At 40.6% G+C, this 20387-nt stretch overlaps 2 protein-coding genes across 3 annotated transcripts in view; one reads left to right on the forward strand and one right to left on the reverse strand.

Annotated features, from left to right (window-relative positions):
• ABCA1 (ATP binding cassette subfamily A member 1) overlaps positions 1–3894 on the forward strand; it is a 112926-nt gene extending 109032 nt beyond the window's left edge. For both annotated transcript variants that reach the window (XM_036433153.2, XM_036433152.2), the window contains exon 50: positions 475–3894. In XM_036433153.2, the coding sequence (XP_036289046.1) occupies positions 475–615 (141 nt within the window). In that variant the 3' untranslated portion in view covers positions 616–3894. The remainder of the gene's footprint in view (positions 1–474) is intronic.
• A 4508-nt stretch (positions 3895–8402) lies between these two features.
• LOC118716234 (protein NipSnap homolog 3A) lies at positions 8403–18271 on the reverse strand. The gene is made up of 6 exons (XM_036433156.2): positions 17962–18271; positions 14902–15112; positions 12639–12797; positions 11144–11293; positions 9174–9260; positions 8403–9081 (listed from the first exon to the last, which is right to left on the reverse strand). Exons 1-6 carry the CDS (start codon positions 18019–18021, stop codon positions 9005–9007), a joined length of 744 nt encoding a protein of 247 aa, XP_036289049.1. The 5' UTR covers positions 18022–18271; the 3' UTR covers positions 8403–9004.
• Positions 18272–20387: the final 2116 nt, after the last annotated feature.

Genomic DNA, 20387 nt, shown 5'->3' on the forward strand with positions numbered 1-20387 from the left:
CCCATCTTCTACTGCTAGCTGCGTTTTCTACCAAACCTCTCTGAATCTGAAAAGGGCGATGCTGCTGCCTACTGCATAGGGTAGTTAGGAGAATAGCTTGTCATCATCATCTTAATAACTACCATTTATTGAGTACCTGCTATGGGTGCCTTATCCCATTTAAGTAACAGCAAACAGATCTTGGCACTTAGTAGGTATTCAGTAAATGTTCCTGTTTGTCCCTCTTCCCTTGCATCACGCCTGTGTAATCCAAAAGCAAATAGATGATTGAGCAGTTGGTGAGGTGGGGGTCCGTATAGTGGGTTTTTAATGTTTGAAGGGTTCGTGCTTTTTCAAGCCGTTGTCTAGTTAATGTGTTCATGCAGTTGAGTGTTCTCCTACCTGCCCTACTATCCCTGCAGGGGAAAATGCAACTGAAATAAAGAGAGAGCAAGTCAAGGGGTACCGATAAAGGTCCATCTTTCCTCTTGACAGGTATTTGTAAACTTTGCCAAGGACCAAAGTGACGACGATCCCTTGAAGGACCTGTCATTACACAAAAGCCAGACAGTAGTGAACGTTGCGGTCCTCACGTCTTTCCTGAAGGATGAGAAAGTGAAAGAAAGCTACGTGTGAGGACTCCTGCTCCTGCAGGGCGGCTGAGAGAGAGGAGGGGCTGTCCTTCCTTCGCACCAGGCGAGGAGCCCAGCGGAAAGAGCCGGCCGCTTCCGCGGGAAGAAGCAACTGGATACTGTACTGATCCTCTTCAATGCAATGCAGTTCAATGCAATCCACACAGAATTCCATGCCAGGGGCAGTGCCTTTGTAGCCGATGTCTCCTATGGCTCTCGAGGGAAAAAGACTTGAATTTAGTGTATTACTTTATGTCTATGTGAACCTCTAGTATGGAACCCAGAGGACATATGGGTTTGAAATCATACTGGTTAGTTTTTTTGTTTTGTTTTGTTTTGTTTTGTTTTGTTTGTTTCGTTCCTTTGTATTCTCACTGGGGTTGCAACAACAATCCGTCAAGTCATCATGGCCAGTGATTATTTGCTCCCATCAGAAGGCATGCATGCACACCCTTGCTCATCCCACCGTGCCATGCCAGGAGACTGGTTTCCCGGTGCCACCTCCGCGGAGGGCAGTGAGTGCGCCTGCATTGCTGGTGCCAAGTGGTGCTCGGAAGGCCCGAAGCACCAGGGCGGCCACAGCTGCGCTACTCGGAGTCTTATCGACATCATCAAATGTCAGGTGACAAAAAAGGTGCCACGTGTGGGGGAAAGTCCTGCTCCAATGCCCTTGTTGATGAGCGGCTCTGGCTGATGGTAACATGCAAATTGTGGGTGGCTCCGGACAAGTGGCTTCATTGTTACATGGTCCCTCGCTTGGAGCCTTAGGTCTCCAGGGTCATCTTACTGGGACTCCTTAAATGTACTTAGGTCCTGGTGAGAACCAGCACCCCATTCGTCGGGGAGGTAAGCTGCTGGGGCCAGGGTGAGGGATGGAGGAGTTGGTGCCAATGGTGCGTTTGAACCCGGGCAGACCCGTGTCCACTCGTCCCGATTGTCTGCTAGCACGGTACACTGCATCTCAAGATCTTGCTCAACAAAAATGTAGTAGTATTTCTGGCTTTTCCTGGAGAATGAAAATGTGGAGTTGTATTTTGACAAAAGTCCTCGTGCTTTTAACGTTACTTGGAATTTTAAGTTCTATCTGTGACTTTTGAAACCTTAGAATATGGCCTGTGGCGACCACCTGACTGGTGCCTCGTGACCAGAAAACAGTATGAGGGTCAAGATCTCATGACGTTACATTTAAATTTCTTACTATCATTTTAAATAATCTCAGCTCATTAATTAAGGTTTTTTTGTTTTTTTTTTTTTTTTTTTTGGAGCCTGTGTTACAGCCGAATGAGTAAGGATGGCTTGGTAGATGGGATGGGGAGAAACCAAGTCTCAGATCCCCTGTGCCATGTTATTCAGCTGAGTGGTTTACAAATACATGCAGGTGGTTCTGCTGTGGTCGTGGGAGCCCGATGAAAGGCAATGGGGCAGCCCACTTTCTGAAAATAGCAACAATGCAAAAGCCAAGAGTGTTTAAGCGCCACGAGGGTCACAAGACTTGAACAATAAGTATTTTTCCGGAGAACACAGCAAGTTTTCAAAGTTGTTGAACAAGACAATTTGTGCTTATGACATTGAGTATCTTCTTTAAAGCATTGGCTTTGAAGACCTTAGAGACCTCATTTATACAATCTCAAATTTTTCATCTCTTCCATCACTAACCTATCATGAAAAAAATAAATAAAAGCAGCAATTGCCCCCACATGAAGTATATTTTAGACTTTTCCAACCAGTCTTATTTATTTTTTTTAGGCAGTAAATACTTAAAAAAATATTATTTAACCACTGCTTAATGTCATCTGTCTTGAGACAACAAAAATAGGAGGGAACCACTGTCTGGTGAAGTTCAATTGGTCTTTCACTGTCACTTTTTTCTAAAGTTTGTTAACTCGAAGAACTATTTTTAATTTATATTTTTCCTTTTAAAATTTACAGAATGTTTTCACATAACTTATTGATTGGAAAAGAACATGATTTTCAGAAATTATTGCCAATATTGTTTTCTAAAATGATAAGTAATGAAGGCGTATTTCCAAATACTAGAGATCATCCAATGTATTCTATGCTAACTATAATGATGTAAAACTCAGAATAATTTAGTTTCTCCTTGTGTAATATTTTTCAGAATCAAACTTCTGTTTTCCCATTTTAGTAGAATCATGTTTGAATTTCCTACTATGTCAAATCCATAAGCAACTTGGCTTTAATGACTCTGACTTCAAGGCTATATTTAAAAAACATCAAAAGGCCCTGAACCATTTTTGAAGAAAGAAAAAAAAGGACAATCTTTCAGTATAGATTTGAAAAGATATCCTCTGAAGCTAGAAACAACCTACAGTTACCATCAATTTCATTCATACTGTTACCTCTTAGGCTATCCAAATGGAAACCTTTTGAATTTTCCTACGTAAACCTAATTATATTGTAAAAAATTTTTTACCTGTTCTTACTCGAGTAAAATCTCTATATATTCCCTGTGGAACTGTAACTATGTGAGTTTCAGAAAATTTTCAAGTGTTCAAAGATGTCTACTTTTGCTTCTTTTGGACATCTTGGAAACCTTATGAACAACTGTGAACATGAGAAATACAAAAGAAGACAGTAGCAGAGCCCTCTATACCTGAATGCCCAGCTCAGTTCATTGTTAGAAACAAACAACCAAACCTCAAACTACTGTATTTCACTAGCTGTACCGAAAGCAATGCATTGTGGCTATTAAATGTTGCACATCATTCATCCACTGTAAAGTAACTGTTGACTAAAGGGATTTGTCTATGTTTTCTTTGTGTGGTTGTATATATCAGGAAAAAAATATTTCCAAAGAGCCATGTGTCATATAATATTGAACCACTTTGACATTGAAATATTAATTTGTACCCTTGTTACTACTTACTAGTAATAATACAGTACTATATAGAGTAGTGCTCTAACTCTCTTTAAAATCATTGCATCCCTTTTATAGAATGTTTCTATTTACATAGGATTAGGTATTCTATTCTTCCTATATCCTAGGATGAAGCTATGTTTTTGTGCTTTTTCTTTACCATCGGCCCTTCATTCCAAGCACTTTATGTTGTCTGTAATGGGATCTATTTTTGCACTGGAATATCTGAGAATTGCAAAACTAGACAAAAGTTTCACAATAGATTTCTAAGTTAAATCATTTTCATTAAAAGGGTGAAAAAAGAAAAAAAAATATTTGTATTGTCTATAACTTTATATGAAGTATTAAAAGCATATTTCTGTGTTGTAATGAGTCATGAAGAAATAAAGCTGTGATGGTTCTGTTGATCTATACACATTTATTTCTGTGCATTTGGAGCACCACCTGCTGTTAAAGCAATTTGGATCCAAAGTAGAAATTCTAGAAAAGGCTCCATATTCTAGTCATCACAAAAGAGAACTGAGGGGACTTCGCAGAAAGTCTGAAAAACGGTGTTTTGCACTTTCACAATTCAGCTAAAAAAAATCACTGAGATTAAGTTCATGAAGTCTTTTGGTAAATGTGTTCTGCTTCGTGATGATGAAGCGGTGATCTCTGCAAACCCTGTGAGGCTAAGCCTATTTCACAAAACCTCATTTCTTCACATGGCGATGAGAAAGCTACAAGGCAGCCTTCAGTGCCCTTTTGTTTGCTCAGCCAAAATGCAGGGACACCCTGTGGCAAGTGTACTGGAAGGTGCTGGGCTGGTGAAAGGACGAGTGTACAGGGGAAGGAGGATGTGGGCCGAGAAGGGAGACTGAGACTAATGTCAAAGGAGCGGGTGCCGTCTGCACCCGAGACCGTGTGGTACTGTGATGAGCCGAGTGGACTAGTTTTTACAGGTCATGAGCAATTCAAGTCTCAGAAACAATGTCTGCTTATTTTGGTCCTGGAAGAACGCCTGTCCGACACCCCCTGGCAGGCAGCGCAGTGGAGTTGTGGCTCTATTGGTGACTCTTCTGAACAGTCCCCTGCCCAAGGCATGGATGTGAACTCTGGTTGACTGCTCAGCATCAGCATACCCCCTTTGTCTCTCCCCGCCAACCCCTGGAGATCACATTACTGCGACTTCTATGCAACTGATGGAGGGAAAGGAACAAACTACTGAGGAATGAAGAGTTAATTTAGATGAAAATGTTACCCGTGAGTTTTGACCAAAACATTCTCTTATCCAGAGAAAAGCCAGTATCAACATTTACAGATTTAAAAAAAAAAAAATCTGGAGCCTTTGGAAAACTAATGAATACATTAAATATGGAAAAAGTATAACAGAAAATTAGCTACCTTTTTCCAAGTGTTTATTGCGTTGTCAGGCACCTCATTTAATCCTCAATTGGTACCTGCCCTATGACATAAATAGCACCATTTGATATACGAGTAAGTTGTGGCTCAGATGATAAGGAACTTGTCCCAAGTGATATGGCTAGTAACCGGCAGAGGGTTCTTCTTGGTGAAGCTGGGTATCACTTAAAATTATCCCGATCAATATGGCATCATTCTACGATAAATCAACAAATACTGATGGATCTCTACTGTGTGCCAGATATTTTTCTAAGTTTGGGATCCAGTGTCAAAGACAGAATTCCTGCTCTAATGAACTTAAACTTCAGTGCAGAAAATATGTTCACATTCACAATGGATGTGTGGACAAATAGAATAAGTTCAGACAGCTGGTCAGTACCAAGATGATGGCACATGGTCACGGGATAACGATAGGGAGGAACCAGAGATGGCCCCACCCCCCGTGTGAGGAGTGACATTTATGCTCGGATCTGATTAAAAGGAGCAGGAGGCGCCAGTATTTGAAGGTGGGCAGGAAGAACATTCCTGGAAGAAGGAACACTATTGTTTTATATTTCTAAGAGATATTGGAAATGAAATCATAAATTATGAGTTGGCTAAGAAAAAATTTGAACAACAATACAGCATATCATAGCTACTGGTCAGACTATGAGGAGGAGGAAAATATGTCTAATGGTCGGACGGTCACTTAGGTTTTTATATATCGATATATATATATATAAGTAAACTGCAGCTAAGCAACATCTCACCTTTCTGATTTTTTGTTGTCGTCGTTACTCTTCACCTGAGGATACTTTTTCCATTGATTTTTTTTTTTTTTTTTCCGAGAGTAGAATGGAGGGGGAGAAGCAGAGAGAAAAATTAATGTGAGAGAGAGGTGGGAAAAAGCGTGGCAAGTTGGGAGCGGGAGAGAGACTGCAGCATCTCTGCAGTGTGTGTGTGTGTGTGTGTGTGTTGGGGGGGAGGGGCCCTCAGAGCTTATAGCCTCACAGGCCAGGCCAAGGTACCTGGATTTTATCGTCTGTGCAATGAGCAGGCAGTGGAGAGTTTTAAACAAGGTAGTGGTTGGACCTCATCTGTTTTCAGAAAGAATGCTGGCTGGATGGGGAGAAAGGACAGTAGGAAGGCTAAGTAAGAGAATGATGGAGGCTGGAAGCAAAAGACACAGGGAAGAAGAGAAATATTCAGGAGCTGACATGCTGCAAGTAGGGGCTGAGGGAAAGAGAGCTATCAAAGTGACTTCTTTTGTGACCTGAATGAGGTAGGTGGTTGTGTTAAAAAGGCAGCTGGTATTTCAGATTGGAGCTCAGAAGCAATGATAAGAAAAAAAAGATAAAAATGTATGAACTGTCAGCACGTGTGTGGTATTTGAGTCTTGGGACTGACTGAGCATGTATCTTGAGATCTGAGACCCTATCACATTTAGAAGAGAAGCCAACAAAGGAAAGAGAAGGACTGGCCAGTGAGGAGGAGGGAAATATGAGTATGATTCCACAGATCGATGCTCAGAATCAAGTGAGGAAGGCAGAGTCACTTGTCTCCAACACAGCTGAGGAGGTGAGCCAACTAAAGGCAGCAAGATACCATTGAATCTGGTAACACAAAGGTCCTCAGTGACCCTCAGGAGAGTCATTTCAGTGATTGACTAGGAGGTAAGCCTTCCTGGATTGGGCTCAGGGAAGATAAGAGATAGGGAAGGGAAAATGGTGAGATATACACAACACTGCAGAGTCTTGCATTGAAGGAAAGCAGAAAACATGACAATAGCTGGATTATAAAGCTTTTATTTGGATTCCTTTTTTTTTTTTTTTTTTTTTTATCCTTGCCCAAGGATATGTTTTTATTGATTTTTAAAGAGGAAGGGGGAGAGAGAAAGAAACACTGATTGTGGGGATAAAACCTGCAACCTAGGTATGTGCCCTGATGGGGAATCAAACCCACAATCTTCTGGTTTACAGGATGACACTCCAACCGAGTCACCCAGCTAAGGTTGGATTTTTATAAAGGTACTAGGGGCTCGGAGCACGGATTCATGCACCAGTGGGGTCCCTCAGCCTGCAGGGAATGGGCTGAAACCGGCTCTCCGACATCTCTGAGGGGTCCCTGATTGCTAGAGGGCGGTTCTCGGGTGATGCACCCCAGAATCAGGCTCCCTCCTTTCTGGTTCCAGGTGCGTCACCCAAGAACCACAGCTGCCAAGTCACCGCAGCTTGGCAGTTCCTGTGTTGAGTGTCTGCTCCTGTTGGCCAATGTGTGTCATAGCTACTGGTCAGACTGTCAAATAGTCGGACTGTTGCTTAGGCTTTTATATATACAGATAAGCTGCACTTAAGCAACATTTCACCTTTCTGATTTTTTGTTGTTGTTACTTCTCACCTGAGGATATTTTTTCAATTGATTTTTTTAAGAGAGTGGAATGGATGGGGAGAAGCAGAGAGAGAAAAAAAAATCATTAATGTGAGAGAGAGACATTGATTAATTGCCTCCCACATGTGCCCCCCTGCTGAGGCCTAGGACTGAGTCTGGATAGAGCGTGCAACTAAGGTACATGTCCTTGACCGGAGTCAAACCTGAGACCCTTCAGGCTGCGGGCCAATGCTCTAACCACTGAAAACTGGCCAGGTATTTTTTTCTTCTTCATTTTTTTAATTAGGTATTATATGCGTACATATCTTACCATTGCCCTTACCCCACTCCCATACATGCCCTCACCCCCCAGAGTTTTGTGTCCTTGTTTTGGTTTTTTAATAATTAGACATTTCTTTAATCAGAAACCGTACACACTTGATGTTGTTGTTCAGATTTCCCTTAGCCAACTCATAATTTATGATTTTATTTCCAATATATCTTAGAAATGTAAAATAATACAGCTGTAAATATAGATAATCAAGGGAACATAGAAGTATCAAATTTAGTATCAGAAGGTTGAGAGGCACTCAACTAGAAATTTCACATGTGTCACGGAAAACCCTAGTATGTCTGTGGTGATCCTAACGAAACTCTCCTGGAATTACCTCCATGCTGATTTCATGGAACTTCACATTTGCAATTGTACTGGTAAATATTACTGTGTCAAGACCCTACAGGAACACAGTGAAAACTTTAGAGAAGATAATATAAATTTAAAAAATCCAGAATGGATATGTAGGCTTTTATTAGGGCAAGCATTTCCATGACCACAAAATCTCTTTTGAAACAGATGTCCCAAGTATCTTTGTTAGTCATCTAAAATGAACAAAACAAAATTAACTATACATGTATACATTCAGCATATGAAACAAGACTTCTGAATTTATTTATTTATTTTTTAATATATTTTATTGATTTTTTACAGAGAGGAAGAGAGAGGGATAGAGAGTTAGAAACATCGATGAGCGAGAATTATCAATCAGCTGCCTCTTGCACACCCCTTACTGAGGATGTGCCCGCAACCAAGGTACATGCCCTTGACCGGAATTGAACCTGGGACCTTTCAGTCTGCACTGAGCCAAACCGGTTTTGGCTGAATTTATTTTTAACATTGAGAATTACATTATTTTCCAAATCAGAGTGACCAACAATTAATGTGAAAACCATAATTGATACAGATGACACAATGATACTGCACTTTCCCAAGGTAAGGAAATACATTTGATCTGATATTCTTACGAATCCCATTTGCTATTACAAAATAAATTTTACTGGACAAAATATTTTTTTAAATCCCAGAAAAAACAGACATGTTGAAAATACAGACATTGCATGTAAATAATTTTAAAATTCTATCAGGCATAGAAATGTAGAGACATCATTTAAGTATAAGAAAATGCTATAAAGGAAAGGGTCATCAAAATAGAGAATAAGAGATATTTTGGAAAAAAAGGATAATCAAGGTCATAAATAGTGGCAACTATTTCTATAGTATAGTTACTGAAATGCCACGGGGAGGGACAATGAACAGAGCTACCTTCTGAGGTGGCAATGACAAAGAACAGAGGTGGCTTTAAAAATGCAGACACATAGCGAATTAACTTACCACCTTCTTCAAATAAGAGACGCCCATGGAAGTATTTAAGTACCATTAGCAGACACATCTTAAGATAGTTCTTGAAATGCTTTGTATTTCAGTGGGAAACTATTTCAATGGTGAAAACGATGTAGGAATCAGAAGCATATTCTGCTGAGACACTAGGTAAGTGACACATTCCCGAACTGGGGGAGAAAAAAAATCATATAAGAAGGCATATAAAGTTACTGACTAAATCGTATTTGTCTTAAGAGTAATGCCCAGTGAAATGGCTTACCAGCAGCCACGACTCTGGGATCCTCATGAGCCTTATGTCTCCCGGCTGCACGACTATCCGCACTCTCATGCCACCAGAGAACGTGAACTACAGAGAGAAACCAGAAACAGATTCTAAAGACTATGGCGTGGCTATAAAGAAGAAATGAAGAAAAGTTCATCAGATATGTTAACTCTTATTCTTTAAGTCAAAAAAGTGAGTATCAAAAAAGGAAGACTGAATATGTTGGTGATCAATTTCAGAGGGGTCACAGATTTGGGAGAGACATTTATAAACTGATTCAAAGCTGGTTTTATAGATGAAACAGAAGGCTGGACAGGGGAAGTAAAGTAATACAACTAAAGACATTGACAATCAAGAATGGACCTCGGTTTCATTCCTTCCTACTTCACTTTACTTAAAAAAAAAAATAGGTTTTATTGATTTTTTCAGAGAGGAAGAGAGAGGGATAGAGAGTTAGAAACATTGATGAGAGAGAAACATCGATCATCTGTCTCCTGCACACCCCTTACTGGGGATGTGTCCGCAACCAAGGTACATGCCCTTGACCTGGGACCCTTCAGTCTGCAGGTCAATGCTCTATATATTCACTGAGCCAAACCAGTTTCGGCTACATTTTACTTTAAAAAAAACAACAAAACAAAACAAAACAAAACAAAACTCACAATATTATATAAAAAAGTGTTTATTATGGAAAATTTGGAAGATACATAGAAGAAAATAAAAAGTAGCATAATTTTAACTGCCCAGAGAAAACCTCTATTAATGCTTAGTCTTTTTTTTTTTCTTTAAAAAATATGAACAAAATAAAATTAGGGTCTTACTGATAAATGATATATATGATGGACATATATGTCTATCTGTGTAATATAAGTGCATTGTATACATACCATGTATGTGTCATTACCATTGTTCCCAATATTTCCTCCTGTAAACAATACTGGCATATAAACCTCCTTTGTGTAGCACCTATATGTGTATCTATAATATTAACAATGTCAAAGATAACTACCAACATCTTTGCTTATTTTGTGCCTATTCTGTGCCAGGTCTGCTTCATAAAAATCTTAGGTGGTAGGTTGTTATCGATAAGCAATGGAAGGCATGGTGAGGTAGAGTAACTCCTTCAACATCACTAAGTTATAAGTGGTGGAGTTGGGATTCAAAGCCAAACAGTTTGGATCTGATTATTTCCTCAAAATAGAGTCCCAAAATTCAAACTGAGAGGACCAAAGAGTACATCTAATATGTACTTATATGTGTACAATGTACGTATTATATACACTGTCTTCCAGAAATGATGTGCTGATTCATACTCAGCATATTACTATTCTTCTATATGTATAGCCTCACACCAGAGTGTTAGAAAGTCATTATTAATAATGCATATGCATTACATCTGACATATATATATATATATATATATATATATATATATATGATTACATTTTGGTCTTCTTATATATATGAATAACACAGGAATACAAAAACCAAATGTTAACAGTGTTATCTTTACAGTGGTGGGAAACGTTTGTTTCTCCCTTTGAGCAAGTCCATGTTTTTGGTATTTTAAAATACATAATATTTTTTCATTCTAAGGCAATATCTCTACCCCCAACTAATGTTATTTTTTTAAATCAATAAAAATATATTTAGAGGAGAAAAAAGAAAAAAAAAACAGATATTTTCTTGAGGCTCCTTGTATATTTTAATTTTATCATTCTGATGTACCATGGAAAACAACATTCACCTTTGAAACAGGCTTCATAAAGTGTTAACATTCTATATAGACAAGAAGTAAAAGAGGTGTGTTTTTTTTTCAACCTTTAAAAATAAAAGAAAAACTTAAAAATTTGTCAATAAAAATTAAAATATATGCCATAATGAAAAAGTGAGACAAAATGACCCAAGCGATTTAGTAGTTCACCAATATATTTTGTAATTTCATAGAAGAAATTGGACAACTGTACCTCTGTTGAGTTCTCCATATTCTGTGTGGAAAACTCCAACTAGTTTTGAGTAGCCTAGAATGACATGGGCGTTAATTGCTTTTTTGAATGTGTCACCCCATACAGCTGGCCCACCGGGCTTCATGTGGAAAGTAACCAGTTCATAGACTCCTAGAGAAGGGAGAAAAATACGTATTTTACAAAAGATATTCAAGAAATTTCTCATCAGGTGAGTACGGTTCCAGTGGGAGGCTAATGTATATATACAAATTTCAAGGATCATATGTGTATACATGTTTATGTGGACACATTATGAATTCTTTGCATTATTTTTCCTTGCTTCTATGTTTAGAAAGTTCTTGTCCATGTTTAAGGATCAGTTGTTAAGCTTATCATACAAAACCAAAGGGAAGCTATAGCAAGCTATTATCTGAAATATTTTTAATCTATAAAATAAAGCAAATATTGAGAATTTGTTATAGGATTAGGAATTTTAGCTACCCAATTCAGGTAAGAAATGAATAAGAAAAGTAGTTTCTGACCTATATATCCTTCTTCCTCCAATTCTGAGAAAAAAATACATTTTTTGTTCATGTAATTTCCCTCTATAGGATTCCATTTCTAAAAGAAACAGCAAGCAAACAATGGACCCAAAGTGGAATCTGAGATTTTATTTTTAAATATATATTTTATTGATTTTTTACAGAGAGGAAGGGAAAGAGATAGAGAGCTAGAAATGTCGATGAGAGAGAAACATCGATCAGCTGCCTCTTGCACACCCCCTACTGGTGATGTGCCCGCAACCAATGTACATGCCCTTTCCCGGAATCGAACCTGGGACCCTTCAGTCCGCAGGCTGACACTCTATCCACTGAGCCAAACCGGTCTCGGCCTAGTTTATGCTTTTTAAAAAAATCTGACCTTTGTTTAAAACTAGGTTGAGGTAAATAGTATTTCCTTAAAGTCTATAAGGAAGTTAAATTAGCAAGAAGACAAATCTTTAGTAATTATGTTCAAACTGAGAAATAAGAAATAAGAAAACAAAAAAGTTAAAATATAGTAATAGAGCTTACACTTTAATTCATCCCCCAGCCAGTCTTATAAGCAAAGTTAACATAAATGAAATTAAGATACACTTCATTAGCTATAATTTGTGTAAAAAATACTAAAATACTAAACTATGACAAAATTTCATATATTATCCTTCACTGTCTATACTTGCTCTAAATCCTCAACTTTTCAACCTTTACTCTCCATAACATGTCAACTTTTTATATTCATACCAAAACGCTGAGCTTTTTTTTTTTTCTTCCAAATTGGAAAAACACTGCTAATGTTCATTGGTTTAGTGAGAAGCTAAGAGCTCAAATTCATTTCATATCTATAATCACAATATAGCACTCTCTAAAACAAAGGCTTATTGTTTTTTCCCCCTCAGAAACTTTAGTTTTTATAGTTTCAAATGTTTAGTATTTTATACATCAAAACTCAAAGTGACTGGGTGGAATGGACTTACCTTCTTTTGCAGGCTTTTCTAATTTGCACCATGGTACCAGGTAAGTAATTTCACTTTCCTGTTTATCCATGAGAGCCAAATTTGGAATGAGGAATTGTTCTTGCCATTCCTTATCTTTGGCCAAGGCTTTCCGCACTTCAGTTCGATGGGCAAAATTATCTATGGGAAGAAAAGGAGTAAGGAAAATAAAAACTTTCTATTAAAATCATCTAGACATTTCTTGGATTGCATTCGATTCAGCACATGTTCACCAAGGCCATATAGGAACACTGCATTCAATCGCTGGGATACCCCTCCTCCACACCAAATAGGTGGGACATCTATCCTGAGTTTCTCATTGCCTAAAAGGGGTGTAGAAATGGAAACAGCTATAATATATACACCTACAGGTGTGTTGTCAGGAAGAAATGAATTAATACATGCAAGGAGCTGAGAACAGTGTTTGGCAGCTAGTTAGTACTCAATTTATATGAACTACTAGATGCCCCTTGCAGGAAGATTCCTGCAATAGGGCTTCCTGCTTCGGTTTCCCCTTCCGGCCTGCTTCCCTTCCTTCTCCGCAGCCCTGCCCCCGCTGGCTTCTCGCCCTTCTCCCCGCCCCACCTGCTTGCCTGCTTCCCTGCCTTATCCAGCACCCCACTTGCTTGCTTCTTCTCAGCTTCGCTCCCTTCTGCAGCACTTGGCTTCTTTCTACCCTATTTTCAGTCTCTGCCATCTTGGTTGGGTTAATTTGCCTACTCGCCTGATTGGCTGGTGGGCATGGCTTGTGGGTGTAGCGAAGGTACAATTTGCATGTTTCTCTTTTATTAGAGAGGATTCTTATTACTTTGAGTCATTTATATTACCAGTTTGGGAAAATACTATTTTCCTTTGGTGGTTGTGATGGTGATGGTGGTCAGGTCTTAAATGTAACATAAATGAAATTAAGATGCAAGTTTACAGCCCTGGCTGGTGTGGCTCCTTAGTTGTGTATCATCCTGTGCACTTAAAGGTTACTGGTTTGATTTTCAGTCAGGGCACAAGAGTGGGTTGCAGGCTCAATTCCTAATGGGGCCATGCAGGAGGGAGTCAATAGATATTTTACTCACACATTGATGTTTCTCTCTCTCTCTCTCAAAACAAAATCTTTAAAAATATGCAAGTTTACAGTTTCATCTTCTTTGAACAAATAGCTTCCAAAGAAATAATGCTGACTATCTTACTTATTGCCACCTAGTGTTTTACCCCGTATTATTTCTCTTCTGTTTGTTACTCAAACAGGTATATGTATTTACTAAGTATATGGACCAAGTACTATGTTTACTATTAGGGCCTTAAGATGGATAGTAACCTCTACCTCAGAGCTTAAGTCAGTTAAACCAGGACCCTAAGTAATTTTTAAATGAAACAGTTCTACTTGTTTGCACAGTCACACACAAATTGTGTTTTTATTGGGTTTGTTCTATTACAACAGAGAAAACACCTACCAATGGCCATGTCAAGTAGAGAATGAGCACCTTTCATATTAAATAAAGTGCTTTATCTGACCAAATACTAAATGAAATTAAAAGTGCCTTGGTTATCATCAAGTCTTGTTGTGCACTTCACCAAGATTTGACACAGGAGTACCAAGCATTCTGGGGATTCCTATAATGTTGTCTCTTTCCTCTTCTAAACCACGATTAGCTCACCTTCCATAGTGGGAGAACTCTGCACAGCATAATACTGAATTCCCTAAAACCCTGGGTGTACAAATGACAAAACTGGTTCCATAAACATAAATTATTAAGTCTCAGAGTTGGGTGATGCCTAGAAGTTAACTATCATCCACATCAACCTCTATTACCCACCCTCAAGCTCCTAAATATCTCAACCGTTTCCACTAAAATCCTGACATCTAGTTGAAGCTTCAACAATAAATAAAAAGTACTCTCCTCTCCTTTTATGATCTTAACCCACTTGGGCTTTTACAATTAGTGCTTTAAATTTTTCAGAAATCATCTTTATAATAACCCACTTTACAATTTTTTTCCTGAGAATTAAAATCTAGCTCACAATTTTATGATGAGAAGCCATTTATAGTAACACAAGGATTTGAGCAAGAAGTTGTTAGAAGCATACTTCGCACTGGGAGGAATAACCAATGGTTTTTTGTTCTTGTTGTTCTGCTTTTTTAAAGTTTAACCTGTGTGTATTTATGGTAACATAGATCCAAGAACTAAGACACATGTAACAACTAACAGAATGAAAATCTGTACTGAATACTTAAGCTGATTACTCATACCATACTTCCAAATATGAAATGCTTTATTCACTCTGCCTCCAAATTCTGCACTCCAGTATCCAACCAATTCAGAGTAAGCTGTCCGGCGATGTACATTTTTCTTAAAATTTTCCAAAAACTGATTCATCGTTGAAGGCTTAAGAGAATAGGTACGAAATTCATAGAATGTTCCATCGCTTTGTCGAGGTCCTGTAGCAAAAGATGAGCACACCTAAAAAGAGATATGGAAAATTCAAATATCTGGGAAAGGTAGGGCTTATAATATTATGCTACAACTAAATCTGAATTTGGAAACAAGGGATACTCATAGACTTACCATAGTTCTTGCTTGTACCTCTGCTCTCATCTCTCCATAGATAACTATTTAAAGAGATGTCAGAGTACGGTGAATACATAGCTACTGTTTCCTGGCAGGGGTCCACCATTAGCCATCTTTTCATGAAAAGTTAACCATAATGAGACACTGGAGTCTTAATCGGTCCTTATTCAAGATTCTAATATAATAAATCTACACATGTTTTACCTTATTTAGACAATATTCTATCTCTAGTCTATGTGTTTAGGTGTTACAATTTTGCATTTAAATAAACTTTATAAAATATGCACATATGCTGACAGACATGATAAAAATGTGTTTACTAGCAGAGAACTCTTTATGAATTCTGTAAAGGAAAAGAACAACAGGCCAGAATTGTCTGAATCATTATTAGGTTTAATTACAGATGAATCTGAAGGGCATTTCATCTATCCAATTACACCAGGTTGATGGAAATATATCTTACGAACCATTAGTTCTTTTTGTATTAGTTACATGCTCACTATATAAATTTTTGTTCTAATTTAGTACCCCTAAGTCTGAGTGAACTTAACTTTAGGTAGGAAATGCCCTACTAGAAATGATCCTCTGTGTATTCATGTGTGTGTGTACATGCACAGGTCAGGTGAATGCATATACTCGGAAAGGGCATTTGCATTTACAAATCCATCCTATTGTATATAGTTTTGGCTATTATGTGCCAATTTTCTGAAGCTGATGAATCAGTATTACCTATTTAAAGTTTTGGTGCAAAGTAAATTATGGACAAATTATACTATCTAATATGTCGAATGAAATTAGTGGACTTCTTTCTCTGACACACAGGGTGTCCCCTCAAAATGTATGCATAATTTGACTAATTATTAATTCCAATGGGTTAAATCTGAAAAGAAAGAAACATCAGCTGTTAAAGTGTATATACATGTTTTGGGGGGACACCCTATATTTTTGGTTAAAACACAAAATTATCTATGTATTTTATTTGATTGTGTAAAATGTTATAGTTCTAATGATCGATATTAGTTCATTCCACTGTTGGCTACTAAAGTGACATTCCTATTGCCCAGTGTCTAAGCTTCCCTGGGAAGCAGGAATTCCCACCCAAAAGCAGGAATTGCAGCTGCTCTTACTTTTGGATGACATGCTTTTTGTGTCATTTTAACTAAATTCTAATAAGAGAATGTGATACAAATAAACAACTGCCTGGTATTATCGTTAAAAAGCATTATGGATCAGGTATATTGGAAAATGGGACAGTGGGGGGTATTTGTAAAAATTGCTTTTTAAGTTGATTCTCAGGGAATTTGTATTTGGAAACAAATCCGTGGTCAAAGGTATGAAACTGAGTTTGATAACATTTAGTTTTAAATCCTAGCTCTAAAACTAATCTCCCTGTCTATACCTCCTTAGAGACCTGGCCTTTCCCGGTTAATTACCAACCTGTAAGTCAGCAGAAGACAGTAGTCCACACCTGACTAATGGTCTCAAGGTCCAGACCTCTGGGCTAAAGATAACATCTTGCCTAAGTTTTGTTTCAGGTCCTGACCCATAGGTGGAACCACCCACCCCTTGGCTACTTTCCCATTGGACCAGGCAGAGGGATGTTGGGAAAAAACATCAGAACTGCCCTAGTCAGTTTGGCTCAGAGCTTCGACCTGTGAACTGAAAGGTTTCAGGTTCAATTCTGGTCAAGGGCACATGCCCAGGTTGTGGGCTCGATCCCCAGTGGATGACTTGCAGGAGGCAGCCGATCCATGATTCTCTCTCATCATGGATGTATCCATCTCTTTCTCCCTCTTCCTTCCTCACAGCCCTAGGTTAAACCCCTTGGGATCCTGGCCACAGAGAAAGGAGAAAAGTATAAACATCAAAAGAAAATATATCTCTGGTTAGATTTACAGACTAGAGTCCCCGTGGTCAGCAAACTGCGGCTTGTGAGCCACAGGCGGCTCTTTGGCCCCTTGAGTGTGGCCCTTCCACAAAACACCACGGCCTGGGCGAGTCTATTTTGAAGACGTGGCGTTAGAAGAAGTTTAAGTTTAAAACATTTTGCTCTTAAAAGAAATTTCAATCGTTGTACTGTTGCTATTTGGCTCTGTTGACTAAGGAGTATGCCGACCATTGGACTAGACCAAATTGTGCTACACGTACCCCCAGGGGTACGGGAAGAGTTTGGTGGGGGTATGCGTTGCACCGGAGTTTGGTGGGGATATGCACTGCACCATGCTTAGCTGCGCCTAATTCTACATTCTCATGAGTACGAGGGGTACTCAGCGTTACGAAAATTATAGAAGGAGTACACATATGTCAAAAGTTTGGGAAACACTGGACTAGACCAATTCCCTACAGTGAAGGCTGAATCACAAAAATCTACTTCGTACCTTACTCAACTAAGGTTAAAGGAGTTCATGTGACAGGGCGGGCCACAGGAGGCTGACAGTTGTGAATACACAAGGCACAGAATATTATTAATTATATTATGTTCCATAGGAGCAACTGTCAACCTACTTTTGCTCCCACCTGTCTTTGCTAGAGGTCCCAGACCCCCAGCAGCTGGAAGGGCTGGAGGGGCAGGAGGGCAGCTTGGAGGTGGCTGCAGGGCTGGCTGTGCAGGAGGCGCGCATGCGCAGTCCAGGTGTTGGCTCGGGGCCCGGAGGCCGCATGCGCGGGTCCGGCGCGGCCGCACACGTCCCTCCCCCTCCCGCCGCCGGGGAGTGGCTGGGGGGCGTCCGCGCGCCGTGTACCTGAGGCGGCCGGGTCCGCGCGGCCAGGGCCCTGGTCAGGCCGCTTCGGAGGAGCAGCATGGCGCGGCGGGGGGCGGCGGCCGGTGATCCTTCCTGGGTTCCTCCTCCTCGTCCGGCGGGAAGCGCCTGGACAGCCCTCGGACGCAGGCTCGCTCGGGGCGGGCGCGCGGGCGCTGAGCTCCGCCTCCCGCTATCGAGGAGCGCGGGCCGGTCCGCCCGGTCCGCCGGGCTCCGCCGCGGGTGTGGCCACTGTGGCCTCGCACCCCGGGGCGCCCTTTGTTTCCTCAAACCTCCTGACCCCGGACGTGGGAGGTGACGTGGGGCTGGCTGAGCGCAGAGGCGGCCCCGGCGCCGCCCCCCGGCCCCGTCGCCTCGGCTCCTCTGCGCAGTTGCGTGAACTCGTCAGTGTTCGCGCCTGGAGGGGGCGTCTGGGGCGCGTGGTCCTGCGTGGAGGCCGTGGCCCGGGAGGGGGCACCTGAAGCCGAAGACAGGCGCCCTCACTGTCCTTCCTTCCCGGCGCCCCCCTTGTAAGGCTCCCCATTGTGACCTAGATTGTGTGTCTCAGGGGCTCAGAGGAATGGGGGCACCGAACCAGATGAAGAAGAAGTCAAATGGAAACATACATCTTTTGAAATGAAATAGTGTTTAAGCCTTGAAAGCGAACCAGCAGCCGAAACCCGTTTGGCTCAGTGGATAGAGCGTTGGCCTGTGGACTGAAGGGTCCCAGGTTCCATTCAGGTCAAGGGCATGTGCCTTGGTTGTGGGCACATCCCCAGTGGGGGGTGTGCAGGAGGCAGCTGTTGGATGTTTCTCTCTCCTTGATGTTTCTCTCTATCCCTCTGTCTTCCTCTCTGTAAAAAAATCAATAAAATATATTTAAAAAAAGAAAAAGAAAGCAAAACAGCAGACCTCTTGAAAACGTTGTCCTCCCTGCTGCCCCTTATCATGGGTCCCCAGAGTTAACGGCAACGTTTCGGGGTGTATCTTGAGGCTTGTTCCCACCACCTCCCCACCCCATCACCCCTTTTTCTTCCTGACGTTTTCTGTCATTCCTTGATATTTTAAATCGTAGGTATGTCTATTGCTTGGAAAATGAGGGTTAGGTCATTAACCTACCACTCCCCCCAAGGACACTTCTTTCCCCACACCTGATGATGATGCTTCCATTCAGTCTAGTTCGTTGTTACATCCATTTGCATTATATTGGTGTTCACATTTTTTACTTACTAATCACACTGTTATACACAATACGTAACGAAACACAGAATTATAGTAGTTACTGCGCCCGGAAACAATACTGCTTGGCCATCAAGCAGTATTGTGAACTCCTGCATGGCCATCACCTGTGGTTTGTGCAGAGTTTGAATCACCTGTTCAGAGGATTAGTAATTCTCAGAGGGGGCGCTTCAGGTTTTCCAGTCGATGGGCATTCATTTCTAACCAGGCAAGACAAAACAAAGCAGCACCAGTGCCCAGGGGGGATCTCTATGTTGAAATGTATTTTATTAGGCAAAACATGGTATTAATTCATTCACACATTCAAGTCATATTTATTAAATCCCTTCTATGCTTGTGGCACATGTCCAGAAACTGGTACAGAGGTGAACAAAAGACAAAAAGTCCCTGCCCTTTCGTTGGGGGAAACAGATAAACATGGAGAGAAAACATATCAGGGACTACTAAATGCTACGAGGAAAAACAAGTAGAATATGGAAAGAGTGCAGGAGGGAGTGAGTAGAGACTGCTAACCATTTTTCAATATGCATTGCCTCTGGCCCCCTCAACCCCCTGTTTTTAAAAATTAGTAATAGAACTCTTGCACTGAGATCTATCCATGTGACCAAGTCCCGGCCAATGGGATGTTAGCGTGTTTATGACCTACTATGAGTGATCTTAAAGCAGTGTTGGAGGGTTTGTTCCCCTCGTTGTCCCTTTCTAATTTCTGCTTGCTGGGATGTGGATGTAATGGCTTAAATTCTTGAATTGTGAAGTAGTAGTCACATGCTGAAAATGGCAGAACAACAAGATAAAAGAAGCCTAGGTTCTGACACCAGGGGGCACCATAGTGGGCGCCTAGGACTGCCGATCTCTGGACTTTTTTTTTTTTTACATGAGAAATCATCTTCTAGTTTAAGTAACTGCTGAGTGGCTAAGACCAGTGGTCAGCAAACCTCGGCTCAAGAGCCACATGTGGCTCTTTGGCCCCTTGAGTGTTCTAAGGCCACTTCTTCAAAATAGACTCACCCAGGCCAAAAACCGACTTCTGCGCATGGGCCACGAAGTCTCAATTGCACTATATGTGCGTGCCTGCACGTGGTATTTTGTGGAAGAGCCACACTCAAGGGGCCAAAGAGCCGCATGTGGCTCGAGAGTCGCTGTTTGCCAACCACTGGCTTAGACCTATGATCTTAATCAATAGGAAGTGA

Source organism: Pipistrellus kuhlii, unplaced genomic scaffold (genome assembly GCF_014108245.1).
Source record: "Pipistrellus kuhlii isolate mPipKuh1 unplaced genomic scaffold, mPipKuh1.p scaffold_m20_p_12, whole genome shotgun sequence".
NCBI lineage: Eukaryota > Metazoa > Chordata > Mammalia > Chiroptera > Vespertilionidae > Pipistrellus > Pipistrellus kuhlii.